A 23315-nucleotide genomic window follows, 5' to 3' on the forward strand; every position below is an offset into this window, starting at 1 on the left:
CAGTATTTTCAGCAAATGCCTAATCGTATTTTGAGTCACCACATAGCCAGCTTAAATGCATTTCAGATGCATTACTTTATATCCGTGAAGCATACCGTATTTATTCAACTGATCCTGGAGGAATAACGAAATGTCAAGTAGGTCAGAGTGTTGTTTCCGTCTGAACAACCTTAACGCCTTCAGATGCCTGCGCAAAGTTGACAAGCTCATGATAATACCATCTATGTTACTCAAAGACACTAATACTTCCCAATGTCTTAACCCAAGATGCAATCAAATCAATAAACCTGATCATCGTTGCCTTTTGATCTTCCTCCCTCCTCTGCCTGCCACAATGCAAACTTCATTACCCCTCTAGTATCATTTTAGTCTGTTATGTGATCTTTTCTCGTTATAACAAGATCTTTATCTCGTTATAACAATAAACCAGGCCAAAAAAAATCTCCACATGAATGCAATACGCTTCTATACATACACCCCCCTAAGAAAAAATTGAAAAAAGACGAAATACCCCCTGTTGAAAAAATTGAAAAAAGACGAAACACCCCCCTGTTGAAAAAATTGAAAAAGACGAAACACCCCCTGTTGAAAAAATTGAAAAAAGACGAAACACCCCCCTGTTGAAAAAATTGAAAAAAGACGAAACACCCCCCTGTTGAAAAAATTGAAAAAGACGAAACACCCCCCCTTATGGGGGTTCTTGGTAGAATTCTGCTGACCAAGGCGGGAGGCATATCAAAACTCATTTATCCTCGCTTTATGTTTCTCCTCAAATGATCCAAAGAGTGAACTCAGTTATCTTTAACTATATATGGAAAAACAAAACCCACTATCTAAAGAAATCTCACATTATCAAAGACTATGTTCATGGTGGTGTAAAAGCCATTGAATTTGAATCTATGAAAGGAGTATTCAAACTAAACTGGATTAAAAACTAGTTGGCACAGCCTGACTCTTTGTGGTTCCTTGTGCTTATTCCAGAAACTTGGAGTGTTGGAATTTTTGATGAGCTTTGACTTTGAGATCTTCAAACTACCTATCAAGCTCTCAAACTTCCATAAAAAAATGTGCATTACTGGAAGATGACATTTACCCACAACTTCACACCACACGGCTCCACCCTGTGGAATAATAGGACCATTGCAATCAATAGAAAAACTTTGTTCAAAAATGAATGGTCCGAGAAAAAGATTTTATTTGTTGTTGATTTAATGGATGAATGTGTCCAATTCATATTGTTTAACGCATGTATTGAAAAGTTTAATGTTAACTGCTCCTATAGAGAATTCTCTTGCATTTGTAAAGCCATCCCGACTCCTTTAAAACACATGATACAAAATACGTTGACATATTCAAATGTTACAGTTAAACTTCCAGAACTAAAAATTGGTGTAATGCACATCAGAGAAAGGAAATGTAACAGTAAGTTTACTTGAAGGGGTTTGAAATGCATATTATTTTCTGATTTTAACTCACCTGCTAAATTAAGATTAGGAAATGATTCAATGATAACTAATACATCTTGTAAGTATCTTAAATGGCCAGTAGTTCCTAAAATAAAAGAAATGCAGTTTAAGATATCAAACAATGTTTACCCAGCTGCTGAAATCTTACTTTAGAGGTATAATTTTGAAGTAGGCTAGATCAGTATGGATTCTGTTTAGAAAAAGCTGAAACTATTGAGCACTTCTTCTTCTCTTGTTCAATCACATTGCAGTTTTGGCGGGATCTTTACAACTGGTTAAACATGAGAACTGAGAACCCATCCTTTGAACCTTTTCAAATTTTGATATATATGGATGATCTTCCCAATAAGGTGTCCAATATGGTCAACATAATCCTCTTACTGGGTAAATATCACATACATAAATGTAAATGGAATAACAACAAACTCTCCATAGCCTATTTTAAAAATGAATGTAAACAATACTTATGTTCTTTAAAAGTGATGTCTAAAAACAGTGAGTTCATTAACAAATTACATGAAGTCATGTTTTTATTTCTAACATTTTAGTTGTGAGTACTGTGACTGTATATCCCTTGTAGCATAAGCAACACTTTTATAATTTATTTTTTCAACCCTGTGTTAAAAGTCTTCTGTTTCATTGTATTTTTGTCTTAATATTTTTTATTTGTAATGTATACTGACCGTATCTGATGTGTTTTTACATGTTTTCATGCATACTTTTCTGTTTCGTAAGCAAATGTTAAATTCCTTATAGGAATTTGTTCAATGAAGAGGAAAAAAAAAAATACAGGCTATATTATGTTTCACTTATCAAGCAGAGAGACTTATCATAGAACGTCACTCAAAAACTCATTAGCCAATGGGGACGCATTCCTCAAAAAGCCCACCCACAAGCAGAACACAAACGAGAAAGCTGACAGTGAGAGCAAAAGTCTGATCAGTGAGAAAGAAAAAGAGGGAACTGTAAAAAAAAAAAAAAGGACTGATAATGAGAAAAGAAAAAGGCCGATTATTTACACGACTACACAAATATTTTAATTGTATAAGAGAATTGTATTTAATTGTTAAAATATATATTTTCTTTGCTTCAGTGAGATTATATCTCTCAAAGTCCTGTTTTTTGTTTGCAATTTAAGAAGTTTTGTTAGATTTTTCTGGCACAAATATGATTCCATATGTCAGGGCCTTCACACAGTCCTAACAGACCCACAGGTGGTGAAATCCAACCCACAACACTATACTATGTTTTTATTGACAATTGTGTTGGGTCTGTTAATAATAGGGAACGATAAGTAGGGTCATTTAAATAAATTCCTTTCTGAATCAGGATAACCAACATGAGTTTCTCCTCCTCCGCCCCTCCGCCCCTCTCTGCCATCACTGTCCACTTTTGATGACGTAGGGCCGGCAGTGTTTATCATGGCGGCTATCTGCTGATTGAAAGAAAATTGTGGGTTTACAGCTTCAACAACGTTTTTACGCAAATAGTAATAAAAAACCTTCTTCTTGCAAAATGACCAATAGGACATCATACTTCTACGACCCAGATGTGGGCAACTTTCATTATGGTGAGTGTCGTTGAGGCGTGAAAAAGACAAACGATGCGATCAGAGCTATTAGCTACATGCTAAATCAGATCTCTCTTGTCAGTGCTCATGTCCACATTTATGTTACTATTAACATCTGACGTTTTCCTAATGTGGTAAAATGGGTGTTTATCGCGTCATTTTGTAATACTCTGAATCAGTTTCTCATTTATCTGTCTTATTTTAGTGTAATAATTTAAATGGGTCACTGTATGCTAGCTGCCTTGTTTGTCCTGTAGTCCTAAACGTAGTTCACACACAGTCACTTCATCCTGATAAAAGTCAAAGTTCAGGATCAGGGTTAGAGTCTCGTTCATGCAGGTTGTCTTATAGAAAGTATCATTTTACTAGATAGCTAAAGTACAATGTGTTTGGATAAAAAAAAAAAACAGTAAACTAAAGCTGTGTAACCTGGACGATATGATCATGAATCAAAGACTTTATTTAGATCATTAAAACAAGTAACTGTGTAAAAGTAGAAGTTAAATATGTATATCCCTTACCCTTAATATATTCTGACCACAACAAGTATCGCCAGTTTATTTGCCACCCAAAATAAATAATTAACAAACCCAGTGTGTTTACAGTCGACATGTCCACACTGTTTTACTAAATCAATGAACTCCACTAAAGCAACATTTCCTTCTTCCATGTACCTAATATAATATCATCTTTTTGAATTGATTTATATTTGTGCTTTTGTTTCAGTTCCAACTCGTACCCTGAAATCGACTCTTCTTACATATTGTTTATTTTTTAAATTGATATCATAATCCCTCTCCCTGTCACAAAACATTTTTTTTTTAAATGTGGACTCTTATTCTTGTTTTAAACCTGATTATTGCCTTTTTAAGTTTGACCAGATCTATACATTCAGTGTTCCCTACACCCCACCTTGTGTACTGTCCAAATCACTCTCTTTAGAAGTATGCAATATTGTTGCTTTTGTAATCGTTGTCCCAAACGTCCACACGGTAATTTAGATATGGTAGTACAAGTGAAGAATACAGAATGTGCCGTGATGTATGGTCCAGTATGTGTTGCTGTTTTCCCTAAAACAGAGACGCTCTCTGACGGACATAATTCATTTGAGGTTTCCAGTAGATTTTGTCTTTTAAAATCACACCCAGAAATGTGTTTTTATACACTCTTTCAACTTTAACATTATCGATCATCATTTGTGCTTGTTTATCTATATTACGGCTTCCAAACAACATCAATTTAGTTGTGTTTAAATTGAGTGATCATTTATGTATGCTTAACCACCGTTTTAATTTAATCATTTCTGACGTAACCTCCTCCGAAAGCTGCTCCAGGTATTTCCCCGAACAAATAACATTGGTGTCATCTGCGGATGAAACAAACTTTATTTTTTTCTAAACACCATACCTGTCCTGATATAGAGCACTGTGGGGCAGCTATGGGTCTGTCGTCTCTCAACCAAAAAGTTGGGGGTTCGATCCCCAGCTCCTGCAGCCACATGGCATGTGTCCTTGTCACTGAACCCCAAATTGCTCCCACTGCTTGGTCAGCGGTGTATGAATGAGATCAGTTAACACAGATGGACACTTTAAATAGAAACCTCTGCCATCAGTCAGTGTGTCAATGTGTAGGTAGTCCATTTACCATTCCCTGTGGGACCCCAAAAGTGATGTCCAGGCGTGTTGATATGTAATCACCCATTTGCACAAGCTGTTGCCTGTTACCCATGTAGCTTTTCGCCCAATCCAACACCACCCCTCCTAAACCATCTTTCCAATTCTTGGAGTAATATGTCATGGTTTATGGGGTCAAATGCTTAATTTGAATGTATAAAAGCTCATGCTACATACTTCTCATCAATACAACGAGTGATTTCTTCTGTTAAATCCATTAATACCATTGATGTCGATCTACCTGCTTTGGGTTTTCAAATTAAGATGGTAATGGGATACAAAAATATTCAGCACATCACATGTGAGCATTAGCTAGAATATGCAGACCACATCCCCACTGCCATTCATTTCTTGTGTTGTTTTTTGCACTTTACCTCTGGAGACCCCCTGTAGTAACAGATGGGTGACATCACTCAGGCTTTGGACATTATTATTTACAGTCTATTATAACTGCAGTGCTCACTATGCACAAACATTGATGTGCTACTGTTATTTTGTCTGTTTTAGTGTTTCAGCAGTGTGATTTCTTGTAGGTGTAACAAATAAATCCATGTAGTAATGTAACTATTATTGTGTGAATGATGTGGTCATTTATTTATCCACTCGGTGTTGTTGTCAATCTCAGATCACTTAGTACCACATTGGCAATCACTGAAGACTGTCTAATACGCTTTGATTGAATTCATGGAATATATGTGGAAACTTTCTGTCTCTGCCAGGCGCTGGCCACCCAATGAAGCCTCATCGATTGTCTCTGACTCACAGTCTGGTGCTGCACTATGGACTCTACAAGAAGATGATGGTGAGCAGTACAGCAAAACTGTTGTTACAGATTCACACCCTTCAAAATAAGACTTTCTTACGCTATCACATTGTATTTGATCTTCTTCTATAAGGTGTTCAAGCCATACAAAGCATCTCAGCACGACATGTGTCGGTTCCACTCTGAAGACTACATCGACTTCCTCCAGAAGGTGAGCCCCAACAACATGCAGGGCTTCACAAAGAGCCTCAACACCTTCAATGTGGGAGACGACTGGTAAGCATTACTCTATTTTTTTTTTCATCAAGTGGTTTGTTTTAGAAAACATGATGCCAAATTTATACATATGATACAACCCCCCCCCCCCCTTAATTCTCAAAATAACTTTGACTGTTTTTAGAGGGCTAACTGAGTCATAATTAAATGTTATGTTTTTTGTTTCAGTCCTGTGTTTCCAGGACTTTTTGAATTCTGCTCTAGATACACAGGAGCATCCTTGCAGGGAGCTACACAGCTCAACCACAAGGTAACACACACACACACACACACACACACACACACACACACACACACACACACACACACACACAGTGTAAGCATCTGATCTGCATCTTGTATGTGTAGTAAATCATTCATACAAAGCAGAATGTTTTCAGCGCTATGGGCGGACCTGGTGGGACTACAGTTTGATTCTGTGATTTAATTTGTTTTTCAGATCTGTGACATTGCCATTAACTGGGCCGGTGGTTTGCATCATGCCAAGAAATTTGAGGTCAGAGCAAAGTCCTCTATGTCAATATTTTCTGCTAAACTCCTTCAATTATGCTTCAAGTACTAAAGGGTTGAGGTGTTTTTTTTTCAATTCTGTGTGTTTCAGGCATCTGGGTTCTGTTATGTCAACGATATCGTCATCAGTATACTGGAGCTGCTCAAGTAAGAGAACTCTTCTCTAACATGACAAAACCTTCACATAACGTTTGCCGTGTTAGTTTCTCTCCTTACACCTGTTTATGTTACAGATACCACCCCAGAGTTCTCTACATCGACATCGACATTCACCATGGCGACGGCGTCCAGGAAGCCTTTTACCTGACTGACAGGGTCATGACCGTGTCCTTTCACAAATATGGAAACTACTTTTTTCCAGGAACAGGTCCCGTACATATTTTCATAGAATCTCTTTTTGTTTACACTACACCCTCAACGTTCATGAGCAGATCGTGGAGAAGTGTTTCATCTGGAGCTAGCAGTAACACTTTGTCCTAAAAGAAAGACAGTCAGATAAAAAATGTGTTTGATTATTGACTTTATCAAATGAGGCCTGCACTGCTATGCAAATGAATAGAATATATTATTATTATATTATTATATAGAGTATTTATTTTTCATTAAATTAGAAAAACTCCAAAGTTTAAGCAACCACACGGATGAATCAAAATTTCTAAAGCTACACGTTAAGACACTTGTGCCACACTCTACACGTCACTGAAATGTTTAACAGTGGTTCAAAGTCAAATGTTAAATATGAGGTGTTTCAGCACTCAGCACTGTGTGACCCAGAACTTCCACCAGATACATGTGCATCTCGTGTCAGCCCCGCTCCGTCACAGCTCCGTGCTCTCTCTTCCGTTTATTCTGAAAATAACCTGGATGTGTCAATGTTGTTTCGGTGTGTGACTTCCTGTCCCGCTCGACCTGCTCTGTGGTAAATTGATGCGCCCTGCTCCAGCAAAGATAGAAGCCTTGTGTATCTTCCGCAGAGGACTCTGGTCTGCCAGAGCTGGGATGAAAGTAAATACCTATCGGTTCTGCTGCCGTGACGGAGCGTAGCGGAGACGGTTCAAACACGCATCTGGTGGAATTTAGCAGTTAGTGCAAACACTCTGTAGTTGTCTCGTGTGCATAACTGTGTGCATGTGTGCATTTGCTTTCTGCAGGTGACATGTATGAGGTTGGAGCTGAGAGTGGACGGTACTACTGCCTCAACGTTCCTCTCAGAGATGGAATCGATGACCAGAGTGAGTGCCCCAAGTTCTGTAGATTTTCAGATCTGCATTATTATGTTGAATGGAGGATGGGTTTGTCTCAGTGGAAGAGCGAGTTTTCTTATTGGAAGGTTGGCTATGCAACTCCTGCTGTCTAAATGTTGAAGTGTCCTTGGGGTAGACAGTGAACCACAAATCGCTCGAGGTTGGCACTTTGCATAGTAGCCTCTCTGCAATCATGTATGTGAAAGGGTGAAAGTTACATGTTTTTCTGGAAAATCCCTTAATAAGTGCAGTCCATTTCTCATTTGTCAATGTGACGACCAACATTTCTAGGTGTGTATATGTGCAGACATCGTAAACAGAATGCACTTTAATTGCACCTCTTTCATTCTTTAAAGTACAGCATCAGTCACCCTATCACACACATTTATACGCTGCTGGTGCAGGCTGCATTCTACATGTGATATAAGAACGTGTGTGTGTGTGTGTTTCAGGCTACAGGCAGCTGTTCCAACCGGTTATTAAACAGGTGGTGGATTTCTACCAGCCTACATGCATCGTTCTTCAGGTCAGTGTGTGATTAATCATCTCTTATAGCTCATCTCTGTAACACTTCTCATTAGATGATGGATTACTCGGTCTGTGTGTGTTAGAAATCAACACGTGTTTGTGGTTTACTGTGAACAGGACCAGATACAGTTAACTATCAGATCATGATTCTGTATTTACACATGAAACGATTTGTTAATATTCTCCCATCAGTGCGGAGCGGACTCCCTGGGCTGTGACAGACTGGGCTGCTTCAACCTCAGTATACGGGGACATGGGTGAGACAGAGCTCTTTTGTTTTTTGTTACTGTTTACTGGGTAAAGTCGAGTGTTGCCTTTTGACCAGGGAATAATATCCCAAAGCAAGGTTGACCTCTTGCTCTGCTAATGATGACGAGGCAGTTGACTTTGTTTACAGACTGATTTTGTTCTGATGTTAACCACTTTTAGAATCTCTTCCTTGATTATTTTTGAATGTAATGTTTTTAATTCAAAAGGATGTAAGACCAATCTAAAACCCAGGTATTCAAAAGTGCTCACTTGCTCCACCTGCTGGCCTTGAGTTGTAATTGGTGTTTGCCTCGATTTCTTTTTTTTTTTTTTTACAATCTGGAAACGTCTCATGTTTTGGTTACTTTTAACTAAAGGGGGACTGTCATCAAACCACTTAATGATCCCTGCAGCATAGTTACACATTTAGTGATTCAGTTAATTTACTCTGAGGTAACTGATGAGTTGACACATTTCCTCTACTGTTTGCAAACCACCAGTACACAATATTTACATTTTGTTTTCTCAAAGTTATGAAGTTATGAAGAATGTTTACACTTGTGATCTGTAGTTAATTGTGTGTGTGCTCTGCGTCTGTCAGTGAGTGTGTGGAGTTTGTCAAGAGTTTTAAGATCCCTCTGTTGGTCCTGGGAGGAGGAGGATACACCGTGAGGAATGTGGCTCGCTGCTGGTAAGTCTGATATACAGACCTGCAGTGTGGAGGTCAGAGTTCTTTGGTTTGTATTGAAATGAAAGCTGTTGTTTCTTTCTTGCAGGACATTTGAGACGTCTCTGTTATTAGATGAGTCCATCAGTGATGAGCTGCCTTATAGCGGTGAGTCTTCAGTGGTCTTTTTTAACGTTACTGCTGTGCAGTGAGCAGTAACAGGAAGTATCAGAGCCACGATTGACAAACGTTGTTCTTTTTTCTTTCTTTGTTTAGTGTCACTCTTAGCTATATCAGCCTAAAGTAGTCTTGACTTTTACCATAAACTAACTTTTTAGATGCCTTTCTTTCATTGTAAAATCTGATGTAAAACACTCGTGAATTCCTTCTAAATGGCTCCTTCTCCTCCTTTCTGTCATTTACAGAGTATTTTGAGTACTTTGCCCCAGATTTCACTCTGCATCCTGATGTCAGCACCAGGATAGAAAACCAGAACTCCAGACAGGTAAAAACATCAACACACACTCTCATATTGACAGCATTATAGTAGAGAAGTTTACGTACCCTCTAGAGAGTCCTCAGGATTTAGCAATGGTTATAACAGACTTATTCCTGCTTCCCAGTGCTGAGGTATTTCTTTTTGGGGCAAAGAGATCAAATTGAAAAAGCATAAGTCCCTTATTGGGCGGCTGTGGCTCAGTTGGTTGAGTGGTTCATCTATATACAGGAAGGTCGGGGGGTTCGATCCCCAGCTCCTGCAGCTACATGTCTGATGTGTCCTCGGGCAAGACACTTAACCCTAAGTTTCTGAATGTGTAGGAATGGGATGAGTTACGTCTGATGGTCACTTTACATAGCAGCTTCTACCATCAGTGTGTGAATGTGTAGGTGTGAAAGCGCTTTGAGTACTCAGAAAAACTAGAAAACCGCTGTACAAGCTCAAGTGCATTTACCATTTGTTGTTGTTGAAACTCTGGACACTTTGGTGCAGTACCTGGAGCAGATTCGCCAGACTGTGTTTGAGAACTTGAAGATGTTGAACCACGCACCGAGCGTCCAGATCCATGATGTTCCCTCCGACATGCTGAGCTATGAACGCAACGACGAGCCGGATCCCGATGAGAGGGGAGCAGAGGAGAACTACACCAGGTCAGGAAAGCGTGGACACACCAGACAGAAGCTAAAATGTGACTTTTGAAGTGTTAGTGATCTCCAAACTCATTGTGTACTTTCTTTTTTCTTCAGGCCAGAGGCAGCCAACGAGTTTTACGATGGTGACCATGACAACGACAAAGAGAGTGACGTAGAAATTTGACCCACGAGAATGAAACATCACGTCACTTCTACAGATTTAAGCAAAACTTTTGTGGAAGGACCGAGAAAAAAAAATCTCTTTACCTCGACAGTAACGGTGACAAGGTGCTCATCCTGAGAGTCCTCAATCAGCCACTCAACATCCTGACGTTGTGTTTGTTTCACGGACATAGTTCACCGGAACAACCCTGACCTTTGCACCAGAGCCCTGTAAATACTTTACTTTTAGTTTCACAACACAAGTATCTGTCATTTCTATTTGATGTTTGGGTCAAATGTTCTAACAGGCAAGGGTCTCATAGTTCTGGAAACTGAACCTTAGCTGGTATATAAAATGATATACTGTACATCTACGTATTAAAGGTCACATATTATTCTCCCTTTTAACCAGTTGAAATACATCTCAGAGCTCCCCAAAAACATGTCTGTAAAGCTTCTTGTTGTGAATCCACTCTGATCCTGTATTTGATCATGCCTGTACAAGCGTCTATTTCAGCCCTGCTCAGAACAGGCTGTTTCTGTGTCTGTAGCTTTAAATGCAAATATCTGTGTCTGACCACGCCCCCTCTTTAAGGGCTTGGGTGACTGGCTTTCTTGCACCATACCCTACTGTAAACGGTGAGAAGGCAGACTCAGACGGCAGAACAAACACCTAGCTGTGGGAGTGTCACCCACCAGGGGGAGGGCTTACTTCCCTTTGTGATAAAATCTCCAAACGGCCTGTTTGAGCAAATGTTTTTTTGAAAAGTGGAGCGGGCAAGCGATGGAGAGGATAGACTTTTCTCATAATTACGGGGTTTGTAGACAGACTATGGACACACATAAGTGTTAGAAAAACATGGTGAAGTGCATTTTACATAATATGTGACCATTAATATCACAGCTGTTCTCTCTTGATTTGAATTTACAAGCAGCATGGACACGTATCAGGTCTCATAACAAACCTCTCCTCTGTATGTGCTTATGAAGACTCAAAAGTCAACATCTTCATAAGAGCATATTTTCTCTTTATATCTTTTCCACTTGTTTTAATGTTCATGTTGTCCTAGTAATGAACATTACTTTTTAAATAAAATAGTTATCTGTAACAATGTAAACAATGCCTGAGGTTTCAGTTATCTCGGGGTAGTACATGTAGTACATTCATGTGCCTGCCAGTATCCATGAGTTACAAATTAGCCAGTTCAAATGTGAAACAATCATGCTTGAACAGCTTGAGACAAAATTATTCCAACTGCCATTTCACTTCAATACTTTTATCTCTTTTATATTGTGGAAGATGTCGATATGGATTTCTACAAGTGAGCGTTGGTTAAAAAAAAAAAAAAGCCTTAAGACCTGAGCTGAACCAAACCTGAATCCTTTGTCTGTGCTTTCATTCCATCATCTTTCTTCTGTTTTCTTCACTCATTGTATAAATGCATATAAATATGAGGACGTTAAGTGTGTTCATTCTGTAGAGAAGTGGGTTGAAAGGGACGAGGTTGGTAGTTTGGTAACTAAATATTTGGTTTGACTGAGAGCGACTGTATTCACACCGGCTCATTACAGATGAACATCACACTGTAAAAGTTTCATCGACCAATCGCCACTCCCCTCCTCTTTCAGACAGTTTTTATGTATTTTTTGATATTGTTGTCTGCTTTTTATAAATAAAAAAACATTAATTGTATGACGTGTGCATTTTATTTTTTTTAAATGACAGTAGCAAGAGGATAAATTAATACTCGATACTCAAATTAGTGTAGCACTCGAAACCGGTCTTGGGCTCAAGACCAATTTTTGAGGATCACAGTCTCGTCTCAGAATCGAAAGTCTCGGTCTCAGACTGGGCGGACTCCATATTTTAAATCAAGACCAGTGATACCACCACTGAAAGGCTGTTTTCCCACGTCATCACTGATCCGAAGGCAAACGCACATTTGTAAAAGAACGAATAACTGCAATTCATTCATAGATTGATTTTGATCCCCTGGTTGCTCCTACAACCCTCCTGGTGTTACGGTCTTACACTTGCTCTGACATTCATCGAGGCCTACAGCGGATAAAAGTCTACTGTAAAGCTTAACCTCTTATTCGACCCCTCAAATCAAACAAATACACAAAGCAATAAGCTATAATGGCTTAGGAATTAAATCACATGCTGTAGACAAATATTATCATAAAAAATATTTTGAAGCCAATGCCTATTATTGAGACAATTTATTTAATGTATTAAGTATTCTTAATTAGCCAGGCTATTCAAAAAGGCTGATATGGACTTGGTATATGGTAACTGGACTTTTTCTAGTTGAAGTTCTTGAAGTAATTTTCTAGTCTTCTGACTACTTAAAGTAAATCATACCTAACCATTCACACGCTGATGGAAGAGGCCGCAGCCGCCTGACTATGATTACTCTTATTCACAAAAGGGTAAACTTTTTTTTCGGCTTGGCTTTTTAAGACATCTTCAGGGTCAAGTCAAATCTACTGACTCAAAAGCTACAGAATAGACATGTTTAATTTCAAAAGTTGTTATCAGGCACTTGGATTTATAGGCCTAATATTTTCATATGCACATGTCTTTAAAGAAATGCTCCCTTTAATCTATAAGAGACATCAGAGGAAACACTACACTTTGAAAATTGTTATCAGTGCCAAAACAGTCCATTCATGAATTTGAATGGGGATCAGGTTTACCTTTAAGGTGCTTTCAAATGATTTTTTTTGTTAATCTGTTGATGTTAACAGCAACTAGTTTAGTATCAGGTAGCAGCACATGTCTCTGCAGGCTGACTCCTGAATAACTTGAATATGAATTCAAAGCAGAGCTTAAGAGTGGTACCTTTTGGAACTGTGTTTGAACACCTGTTCATTGAAAAACATCTGGACAAGAAGCTAATGGAGATTTGCCAGATAATGGAGTTAGTAACACCAGACTTCACAGACACCACTAAACTGCAAGTACAGGATTTATAACAGAAATCAGACAATGTTGGGTTAAACTATGCAGGTGTAGTTTTTATATAGGCCTACAAAAATGCACATGCATGGTAATAAAAGAGTGTCTAGGGGCGGCAGTACCTCAGTCTGTAGGGACCTGGGTTGGGAACAGGAGGGTCACTGGTTCAAGTCCTGGGGCGGGCCGTAATATGGAAGTTGGTCTGGTAGCTGGAGAGGTGCCAGGACACTTCCAGAGCACTGCAGAGGTGCCCTTGAGCAAGGCACCGAACCCCCAACTGCTCTGGTGCGCTCTGTGCTTAGCAATGTGTAGCAGCCCCACTCTGACATCTCTCCACCAATGCATGTCCACAGCTTCTGTTAGTGCATGCGTGTGATTCGGGCTTATGTGTTTGAGAAGCATGTCCATATAAATAACAGAGTGTAAAATCAGAATTTCCCCTCTGGATTAATAAAGGATATCAAAATAAAAATAAAAAGTATGTGTTGGACCTGGACCTTTGGTTTTTATTATAACAAATAGGCTGCATGTTGCTAGCAATGCTCCCTCTCTCTCTCTCCCTCTCTCTCTCTCTCTCTCTCTCTCTCTCAATTAACTTAAATTAAATGCAAAGGCTTTAGCATGGAAATCATAAGTTTACATTGCTAAAGCTAAAGTCAAAATAAAACACAATATGAAGTACAATTAAAGAATGATGATGTCCTGGCACAGTGGACAGGTGGTTAAAAAGTGCAGGATCGGGGCACACTGGTGGCGCAATGGTTAAGGCGCACACCCCATGTATTGAGGCTGTCATCTCAAGCGGGCAGCCCAGGTTCACATCCTGCCTGTGGCCTCCTTCCTGCATGTTGTTCCCGACTCTCTCTCCCTGGTTTCTGACTCTATCCACTGTCCTATCTCTACAATAAAGGCACAAAAGCCCTAAAAAATAAATCTTTAGAAAGTGCAGGATCTGTTTCCATCTCGGAGGGCAATGGGAGCAGACTCTGTCCTTAAAATTTCTAGAAACTCTCAAGACTGCCAAAGGAAATCCTTACTAAATGCATAGAGTTTGTTGACTTAGTATCCAAAAGGTCTATTTAACATTGACAACATGAGATGATTGGTGGATACATGTGTTTTGAAAAGTGTGACGGAGAAGCTGACACTAACAATCTCTTAAAAAGCAACACTGCCTTACCCTCACTGACAGTATGTGTGTTGGCTTGTCGGCACTTTTGCGTTGGAATGTTTGGACGTACATTTGACCTTTTTTCCTCCTGCTTATGTGCGTCCTCTCTTCCTCTCTCAACCTCTCACACCCCTTTCAATGTTTCTCTGCCTGCAGCTAAATGGCAGAGTTACCTGGATTGAATGGTTTATTATGTATTCCTGATGTTACAGGTTACAGTTGGTTCAACAGGTGAGCCTTAGGAATGGATTGTGTTCGTGTTTGGGCTGTGTCTGTGTGTGTGTGTGTGTGTGTGTGTGTGTGTGTGTGTGTGTGTGTGTGTGTGTGTGTTTGTGTGTGTGTGTGTGTTGATTTTAACTTGGAATCCCCCTTTTTATGCACAATATATATTTTTGTTATTTCTAGTGGCTCTCACATGGTGCACCTGCTCCATTATATTTCCCACAGCATATGCCAAAACCAAGCGTACCTTTCCTCTGTCTTCTGTATCTCCATTATTTTAATCTCACATTTCAGAAATGAACACAAGAAAATTTGGACAGCTCTAAAAAAAAAAAAAAATTAGTTTCCCTTGAGTTAAGTAATTTTTCCTACATCAGTAGCTGGTGATGCATTCTAAGATTAAGATTAAGATTTAATTTTATTGATCCCGCAAGGGGAAATTCTGTTTTTACACTCTGTAAGTCATGTAACACACACATAGGCTGAAATATACACACATGTACAAATAGGATCCTATGGACATGCACTAATGGAGAGATGTCAGGGACACCCCCAGCAGGCACTCCTGAGCTGATGGTGGGGAGGGGGTTTGGTGCCTTGTTCAAGGGCACCTCAGCAGTGCTCAGGAAGCAATCTGGCATCTCTCCAGCTACCAGACCAACTTCCATATTTGGTCCGCACCGGAACCAGCAACCCTCTGGTTTCCAACCCAAATCCCTACAGACTGAGCTACTGCCAGCGGAACAATGTTGTTTCTTTTTTTTTATTACTTGTGTAAAGGAAAGAGCAAGAAAATCTTGGCATTTGCATTTTCAAGTGTGATGCACATGGGCAAAGCTGTGCCCAACTCATAAGCTGACAAATATTTTTATATCACTTATCTCTGTGTTGAATCTTCTCATCTTCATGGCCTCAATTGTGCATCAAAACATTTGTTGTCAGATACATGACATCCTTACATATTGTTGATCTCGCTGACTTTCAGAGACATCATCTCTGCATTTTTTCACTTTAATAATAGTTAAGCATACCTGATGAAAAGCACTCAAGAGTCCTGTCAACTTCAGCATCTGCATACCTATGAGACTAGAAGACCAGTCTGTGCATGTGTGTGTGTGCGTGCACATGCACCAGGTCCTCATTCTTATTCATAGCTGGCTTGTTTTGGCCCCAGGGCCCACGCATCTGTCTATGCCTGTTTGTTGGAACACACTCACTCCCTTTCACACAATCACTCACACACACGCACATACACACACATACACGCACATACACACACATACACGCACATACACACACGCATTGACACGGACAAGTGCCCACCCATTCCTGTATGTCATTGCCATGGAGATATATAAAATATACAATGTGAGGTTTTATTAATGACACACATCTGAAAGTGGTTACAATGTAAACTGATGTCTGGGCCCTATGGGCGCAGAAATACACAGACATAGGACTACCCCCCCCCCCCCCCCCCCCCCCCCCCCCACCACACACACACACACACACAATATTTCAAGCATTTTAGTAGTACTTCAATCATCAATGTGAGTCTTGATTTTAAACTTAAAAATCTTAAAAATCTTTTAGAACTTCTAGCTTTTTAAAAAAATGTTTAATCATTTTCCTCCTAAGGCTGCTTATTAATTCAAAGTAATGCAGTTTAGCTTGCAGCCACAAATGAAAGTAATTCTAGAGTAGAGTGCTGATCCCAGCTCAGCTGAGTTTTGCTGCTGTTCTTGGAAAATGATGTTCTTGAATGATTTCTGCCTGGAAGTTGAGTGATGTAACTTGTAACTTTGCTTTACCAGCATGACTATTGGTGTACATTTGAAATGTATATGTATGACACCATAAAGTGTCTCCTTTCTTGGATGTCTTCAATTCTACAATTCACTTAGTATACACTGAATGTAGACATTGGTTATTGAGTTTAGGTAAGATATTTCCTCTTTTGGGTAGGTTGAAGACCAGTCGTGCTGCTGCAACTAGTCTTAAATTATGATCCATATTACCGTTAAATACGTACTGTATATTACTGGTTGATCTCATGTCACAGGTCTTGTGTAATTGTATATTATTGATAACAAATGATAATGGCTGATTAAATTGTCTGAGGACATTCAAAGCAATATCAAAAGTTCCAGAGCCTGCTAAATGCCCCAACTCTTCAACACTTCTGGTGCTGTTGTGTTGTCATCTGTAGAAACACAGCAAACGTTAGCATGTTGATGTTAGGTCCAGGCCCTGCCAATTTTATCTATGTTGCCATTTGGTTAAGGATAACCGCCTCAAAAGCATTTAGCTTACAGCACTAATTTACAGCCTCTAAAATCTAATGATGTGGCTAAAGATTAAAACATTTTTAGTTGATATTTTATATAATTTTCTGGAATTAAAAAATCAAGGTGCAAGGCCGGGGGAAATGAATATATACAAAACAAAGGCTAGATAAACTAATCCATGACATTATCAGCTGCTAAGATGGGATACATAACAATACGGGACATCCTAGCTGTATATTATAAATGGGTGCAGGTAATAAAAAGGATGTTACTGTATCATTGCAACACAGAGATTCATGTATTTACAGATTGATGAGCTGTGAAAACTTTACATCAGTTTCAATGCAATACTTTGTATTCCAGATGTCTGCAGAGGTTGTCAGATCTTTTTCTCTGTCTTAAGATTTCCTACATTTTGACCATAAAACAATAGATCTTCTCCACAGCTTTGCTGCAGGATCGACTATGGTGGATGTAGATTTGACATGTTGGTCTAACATAAAGCTGAGTCAGGAGACATTTTTAGCACAGATTGCTCATTGAAATGTTGCAAGACCTTTAGAAACATCAGTGTGCACCAAACTGTGAACACTAGAAGAAGCTTTTGTGGAATTGTAGCAAATCGAATTGAGAAGGAGACACAAAAGAGACTGTGCTGAAAAGAAACTCCTTATTCTTTTTAAAAAAAATACCTCGAGCATGAGTAATATCAAGCTTTGGGAAACCTGTTGTAGCAGGCAGTGCAGATATCTAGAACTTGGCTGTCATTTCTGTTCAGAGATAGTTGTGGAAAAAAAATAAAATAAAGACAGCACAAGATTGTGTCTATTGATTTCTCCCTCTTGAACAGAAAAAAAGGCAAAACAAAGTCTCACTGTAACAGAGTCCAGGGACCTCAACATCAAAACAACAATGATGCCATTGGGCCCAAAAATAATTTTTCCCATGAGCTTAAATTGGGAAAGAAACGTCCATAAATCAGCGGATATATTTTTTGAGGTACACCAACTTTCCAATATGAACCCCTGTAAAATAACCCTTTGAAGATCATTAGGTCCTAAAACTTTTTGATTTAATTTAATTTAATCTAATTAAAAACAAATTCAAAAATATTTTTGTAGACATAATGAATGTAGATCAGAGCCACGGGCCTGAGACTCCAGGTAAGCATGCTCTAAGGGCCCAGTAACGTGGATGAGCCGGATACTTTTATAGCATAAGTCGGATTCATGCGCCACTGAGCAGCCTAGATCAGGATTAAGGGGGCTCCGGCTCCAATGCTGTATCTATTGCACAAACAGTAAGGAAATTTTGCAAGATTTTCATGGGCGCAACCCACATACTCAGCTCTGCTGCTTGTCCCACAACCAATATTCCTTACAAATGTGGCACCATTTAAAAGGGAAATAAACAGGCTTTCCAACGGTTCATAATACATAACATAGTCTAAATTTAAGTGGAAGTGCTTATATTTGTCTCATATGTAGAAGCCTAATGCTACCTTCTGTGTTAAAAAAAATGATCCTATGATGGTGAAGAGCGCAGGTCCAGTTTGATCAACAGTTGCAGTAATTACACAGTCATCACTAAAGGCAGTCTTCCCTAGTTGGTGTTGTTACAATACAAAATAATGTTTTTTTCTTTCACAACTTTGTGAAATAAATACAACACCAGTCTTTTAAACAATGTCTTTTCCCTTGGAAAGTAAGAAACTTGAGCATATGGAAACATGACATCGTATTTTATAGCCCACCAGGTGATGGAATCTTGGCTCTGAGAAGAAATAAGTAAGGAAGAAACAGAAGTACGTGACAAGAGCTGGTACAGTAAGAGGGAGGAGGACTCACAGGTGCTTCTCCCATATGTTCCCATCATGGCTGACAAATCAACACAGCTGGGCTTGATTACTCAGAGAAAGTGGAGGGAAGAAAATGTACATAAGTTATATAAATAAAGAAGAAAAGCCCTGAGATAAAGAACATCTGAAGACATGTATAACTGTGAATTCTGGGCCTACAAAGGTTTAATCTGGGGAAGATGATACTATTCTATCCAGGGTCAGGTAATCGTGCTAACTTTTGTCCAGGTTTTCAAAAAAATTGGATAGGATCAACCTTATACAGTTACAGCATTTTAAAAAAAATTACCAGAGCTCGGATTGGGACTTTATACTACACACTTTGTCCACAGGGGGCACCAAAATCCACAAAAATTTAAATATCCTCACAGCTGCTTTAAACTGAATGTGCAATGTTTGATATTAAAATCTAGTTTTGTACATTGAAATTGGTCTCAAGACCAACTTTGTGAAGGTCTCGTCTCAGAATCGAAAGCATTTGTTCTCGGGGCAGACTCCGGATTTTAAATCAAGACTAGTCAAGACCACCACTGAAAGGTATGAAATTCTAGATTGCTATCTCTGGCTTCTTATTTGGCGACCTGTTCGTCTGTTGAATTGTTGTCACTGACATATGAATATAACTGAATGCTGCTGTGATGTGCTTGTTTTCTTCATGTTGTCTTTGCTTCTTTCAATGACTCGGAAGGCTGTGAAACTGAATTGCCCTTCTGGGATAAATAAAGTTGTCTGAAACTGAATCCAGATGATCCTAATGCTTTTTCTTTCAAGAGTTTTGAACAACACAAAGTGCAGTTTCAAAACTGAGAATCCTTGTCACCAAGAAAATGAAACAACTCTAATTCTCGGCAGTGGTAAATACACATGGGAGTCAAAGAAAAAGTTGTCAAACCATCAGAATTCACCTTTGACAAAATAAGTATGAAATGTGTTGCTCAATTCACCCTATTCAATAGAGAAAGTATTTGGCTCTTTTTCTTCAATACTGTGCTAATGCACATTCTATTTCATTCTTCCTGACCTCATGAGGTTCTGCCTGAGAAATAGATATGAACCATCTGGTGCAAGCGCAGCTAATAATTTATGTCAACAAATTCAAAAATTACCTGGGCTGCATAAAATCCAACATCACTCATGTACATCTTTCTTGCTAGGAGCCTTTCAATCATTGTTGGAGCACAGGCTTGACATCCATTGAGATTGTCAGTCGGGGCCAAAATAAAACACTCACAGCTACAGTCTGAAAAGAGCTGCCAGGCTGGTGTTTTCTCAGGACTCTCACTCACTCATATCATTGAGTGTTTCTGCTTCATGCTCGCTGGTGAGTCATTTCCTCATACAGGTAATTATGTGTTTTGGTTTGCTAAGAAAATGCACTTGATTTGACTTTTGGAAACTTAAGTTTTGTGCATTGTCTAGATCAGGAGGGTCTTATATTCCTTTATTTCTCTGGGAAGTACTCTAGCTGAACAAAGTGCATAACTTGTGCTTCAGTTTATGAGTGAGATGCTACTCCCCAGTAAGTGTTTTCTCTGGACACTTAGGGAGTTTATTTGATTTGAGTTTTAGGAAACTCCAACTCTTTGGCAGCCTGCTGTTCTCTGTCTGGATTTGTCAAGTTCACATGTGTGCCTTGCTTTCATAACTCCCTTCACTGCTAGGCAGCAGGGGCCCTGACAGTGCCAGGTTTTCAGGGTAATTGGTGCATGGTAAATAGATCACAAGTGCTTTGATAGCAAGACTACTCAGGCATGTTTTTTTTTACACACAAGGACCCATTCAAACTGACAGCGGAGGCTGCTATGTAAACTGTAAAGTGCCCATCAGTATTCTCATTCATACACATTAATACACATTTACACGTGTAGCAGTGTGATTCAGTGTCTTTCCAAGGACTCTACTGAATGACTGCAGGAGCTGGGGATTGACCACTGAGCCACAGGGACCAGGCAGCGTATGACCCTTCAGCCTGCAAGACAACACTAACTTAACAGAACTGCTCTGCCTTGTGAGAGCCCTATCGTGTCATATACAGGAAATGCATTTTGTAGTCTGTTTGTCTGCTATGATAGTCATGGGAGGGGGCATGCCCTTTTCAAGCAGAGATTGGCCAGGTGAATTGACAAGGTAACAAGGTAATTAAATTTGCGTACAGGTTGAAGGGTCTGCGTTTGTCCATCAGCATTAGGAGAGAGTCTCAGGGCAGCCCTGTGCTACCAATAGGCCAAAGCACCCACCTTTGCTTGTTTCTAAAGGGTTAATGTTAATGCCCCTTATGCAGGAACAGCAGCTGTATTCAAGACACCCTCAGGCCTGTGAGATGGGTTTCCTTGTGACTATACTATTAATAGTCATCCAGATAGAGCAGGGACAGACATATTTAAAGAACCTCAGTCATCCCAGGTCACATATCACTATTGTGAAATAAGATACTCTTATTTGGCATGCACGAGATGAATCATACCAAATGATAAATCTCTCCCTCCAGCAGTAATCGCGCATTTATATAACAGTAGTTATGTTTGATAATCTCGTTTATTTTTGCCTCCTTGATTTAGTCAGTCACAGAAAGAAGCTTGCTACAGTATAAAGCACTTTAGCAGGTTCATCGATCATCAGTGCTCTATGATGGATCGCAGTTTTACTAAATATTGTTCTGTACACTTTGCCAAGACAACTGGGATTCCCATTCCACATATCAAAGACTCTGGGGGCGAAAGCTACTTATTACTCCAACTTTTCCTCTTCTCTTCAACTTAAACCATCATCTCTGATCTGTATCTGATAGTATCTGATGCTTTGCTTGAGAGAAATATTTGAGAGAAAAACTGTTTTCAGGGATGTTTCGCTAAATAAAGACATTAGCTGAGCTACAGTCAGCGAGGGTCTAATCCAACAACTAACATTTGAAGAGAGCCACTCATCTCTCCACAGCAACGTCAAATAAACGACTGAAGCTCCTTTCAAGAGGGATCTGCTTTTAAATCTTCTTCCACAGGACTATAGGGTACAGAAACAAAGAGCGGGCATATAGGCAGCCTATAGAAATGTGGAACAGGGAAGATAAAGTAGACGGAGAGGGACTATGATAAAGAACTTCAGAGTTAGTGAGATTTAGGGAATGAAAGACCAGTAGCAAGGGATTTAAAATGAATGAGAAGGAAGGGGGAGATTACTTGTGAACCACAAGGGTTTGACAGGATTTTCCCTGAACTTAACAAAGAGTCAAAATAAACATTGAAGGTAATGAAAACCTTCGGGAAGGCAGATCAAACTGGAGCACATGTTTAAGTTGTTCCTTTTGTTCCTTAGTTTTTTCTCTCTTTCTGTTGAAACTCTGTAAGATTATTCTATTTGTTTATATTGTCATGCCCTCGGCCTCATCCTAGACAGTTAGCTCCCTCTCTCTCCCTCTCTCCCTCTCTCTCTCTCTCTCTCTCTCTCTCTGTCTTGGGTGTGTGTGTGTGTGTGTGTGTGTGTGTGTGTGTGTGTGTGTGTGTGCGTGTGTGTGTGTGTGTGTGTGTGTGCTTGATTGCAGGAGTGGGATCAGGTGTGCAGGGATTGTGCTGCAGCTGCTAACCATCTCCATTCAACTCAAATAAACGGCTTCAACTCCACCACACCACAGACCGTTGACTCTGTGTCCCTATTCAGTCTAGCATTTTCTTCTTTAATCTCTTGCCCTATTTGAAATGTTTTACTCAAACCTGTTCTCCTTTGACCCCAGCCTTTGTTTAACTCCTGTACATTTTTGGGTTTGACCTGGATAAGCACACATATGGACCTCTGGACTCAAGCTATCCAAACTGCCTTACGTAAGCATAACCTCACCCGCTGAATCAATGTCAATACACCTTAATGTTGTCGGCTGTTTCACAGTAAGTAATGAGTAACACATCCTTTTACATTTCAGAAATTGTTCCAGATTTATGAAACTGGACAGTAAGTAATTCATTACTAATTACTGCAAAAAGTAGTGGAGTTACAGTACAGCAACATGTCACTAAGTAACTAAGTATCTCAGTAACGTGTTAGTATAGGCTACTGAAAAACTGAATCTGAAGTTACCTCGATAAAGTCCTGCCTGGTAGTACAAGCCTCAGATTTTATAATCTTAGGATCTGTAGATCACTTAAGTCATCAGGATACATCATCTGGTAACCATGGAAATTGGTTTATCTGGAGGAAGTGTTTCACTGATGGTGGCGCTATTTTAAAAACTCATGGGAACGCCAAAATGATTACATTCCTCCATTAAAAACAAATATATATTTTTTTAATCCATGTCGGGTTATTCGATATTCGTCAAAACATTTCAAAAATAATGTCTGCTTAATGTTTCACAAGCTTTAGCATTCAAGACTGCACATTATTGGCTTTATCTCTTTTATACCTTGAGAGAAGTGATCTGAAAAGGACAGGAAGGGGCAGGGTACATTAACATTTTTCTAGAGTTAGAGAATAAATGAGCAGGTCAGAACCTTAAGTGTTTCCAAATGGTAACAACATGGACGAACCTACACCGCCAACATGCACGTTTCAGGCTGCACACCAACAGTCATGTTGTAAAAAGCG

General features: G+C 39.4%; 1 protein-coding gene across 1 annotated transcript; it reads left to right on the forward strand.

Moving 5' to 3' along the window:
* The first annotated feature begins 2867 nt into the window (after window positions 1-2867).
* hdac3 (histone deacetylase 3) lies at window positions 2868-11932 on the forward strand. Its single transcript, XM_020634379.3, has 15 exons — window positions 2868-3036; window positions 5429-5511; window positions 5606-5748; window positions 5917-5998; window positions 6188-6244; window positions 6350-6405; window positions 6492-6625; window positions 7410-7490; window positions 7955-8028; window positions 8223-8287; window positions 8881-8970; window positions 9056-9114; window positions 9372-9451; window positions 9938-10095; window positions 10192-11932. The coding sequence occupies exons 1-15, from the start codon at window positions 2982-2984 to the stop codon at window positions 10259-10261; spliced, it is 1287 nt and encodes a 428-aa protein (XP_020490035.1). The 5' UTR covers window positions 2868-2981; the 3' UTR covers window positions 10262-11932.
* The last annotated feature ends 11383 nt before the right edge of the window (window positions 11933-23315 follow it).

This window comes from Labrus bergylta, chromosome 9, assembly GCF_963930695.1.
Source record: "Labrus bergylta chromosome 9, fLabBer1.1, whole genome shotgun sequence".
Lineage (NCBI taxonomy): Eukaryota > Metazoa > Chordata > Actinopteri > Labriformes > Labridae > Labrus > Labrus bergylta.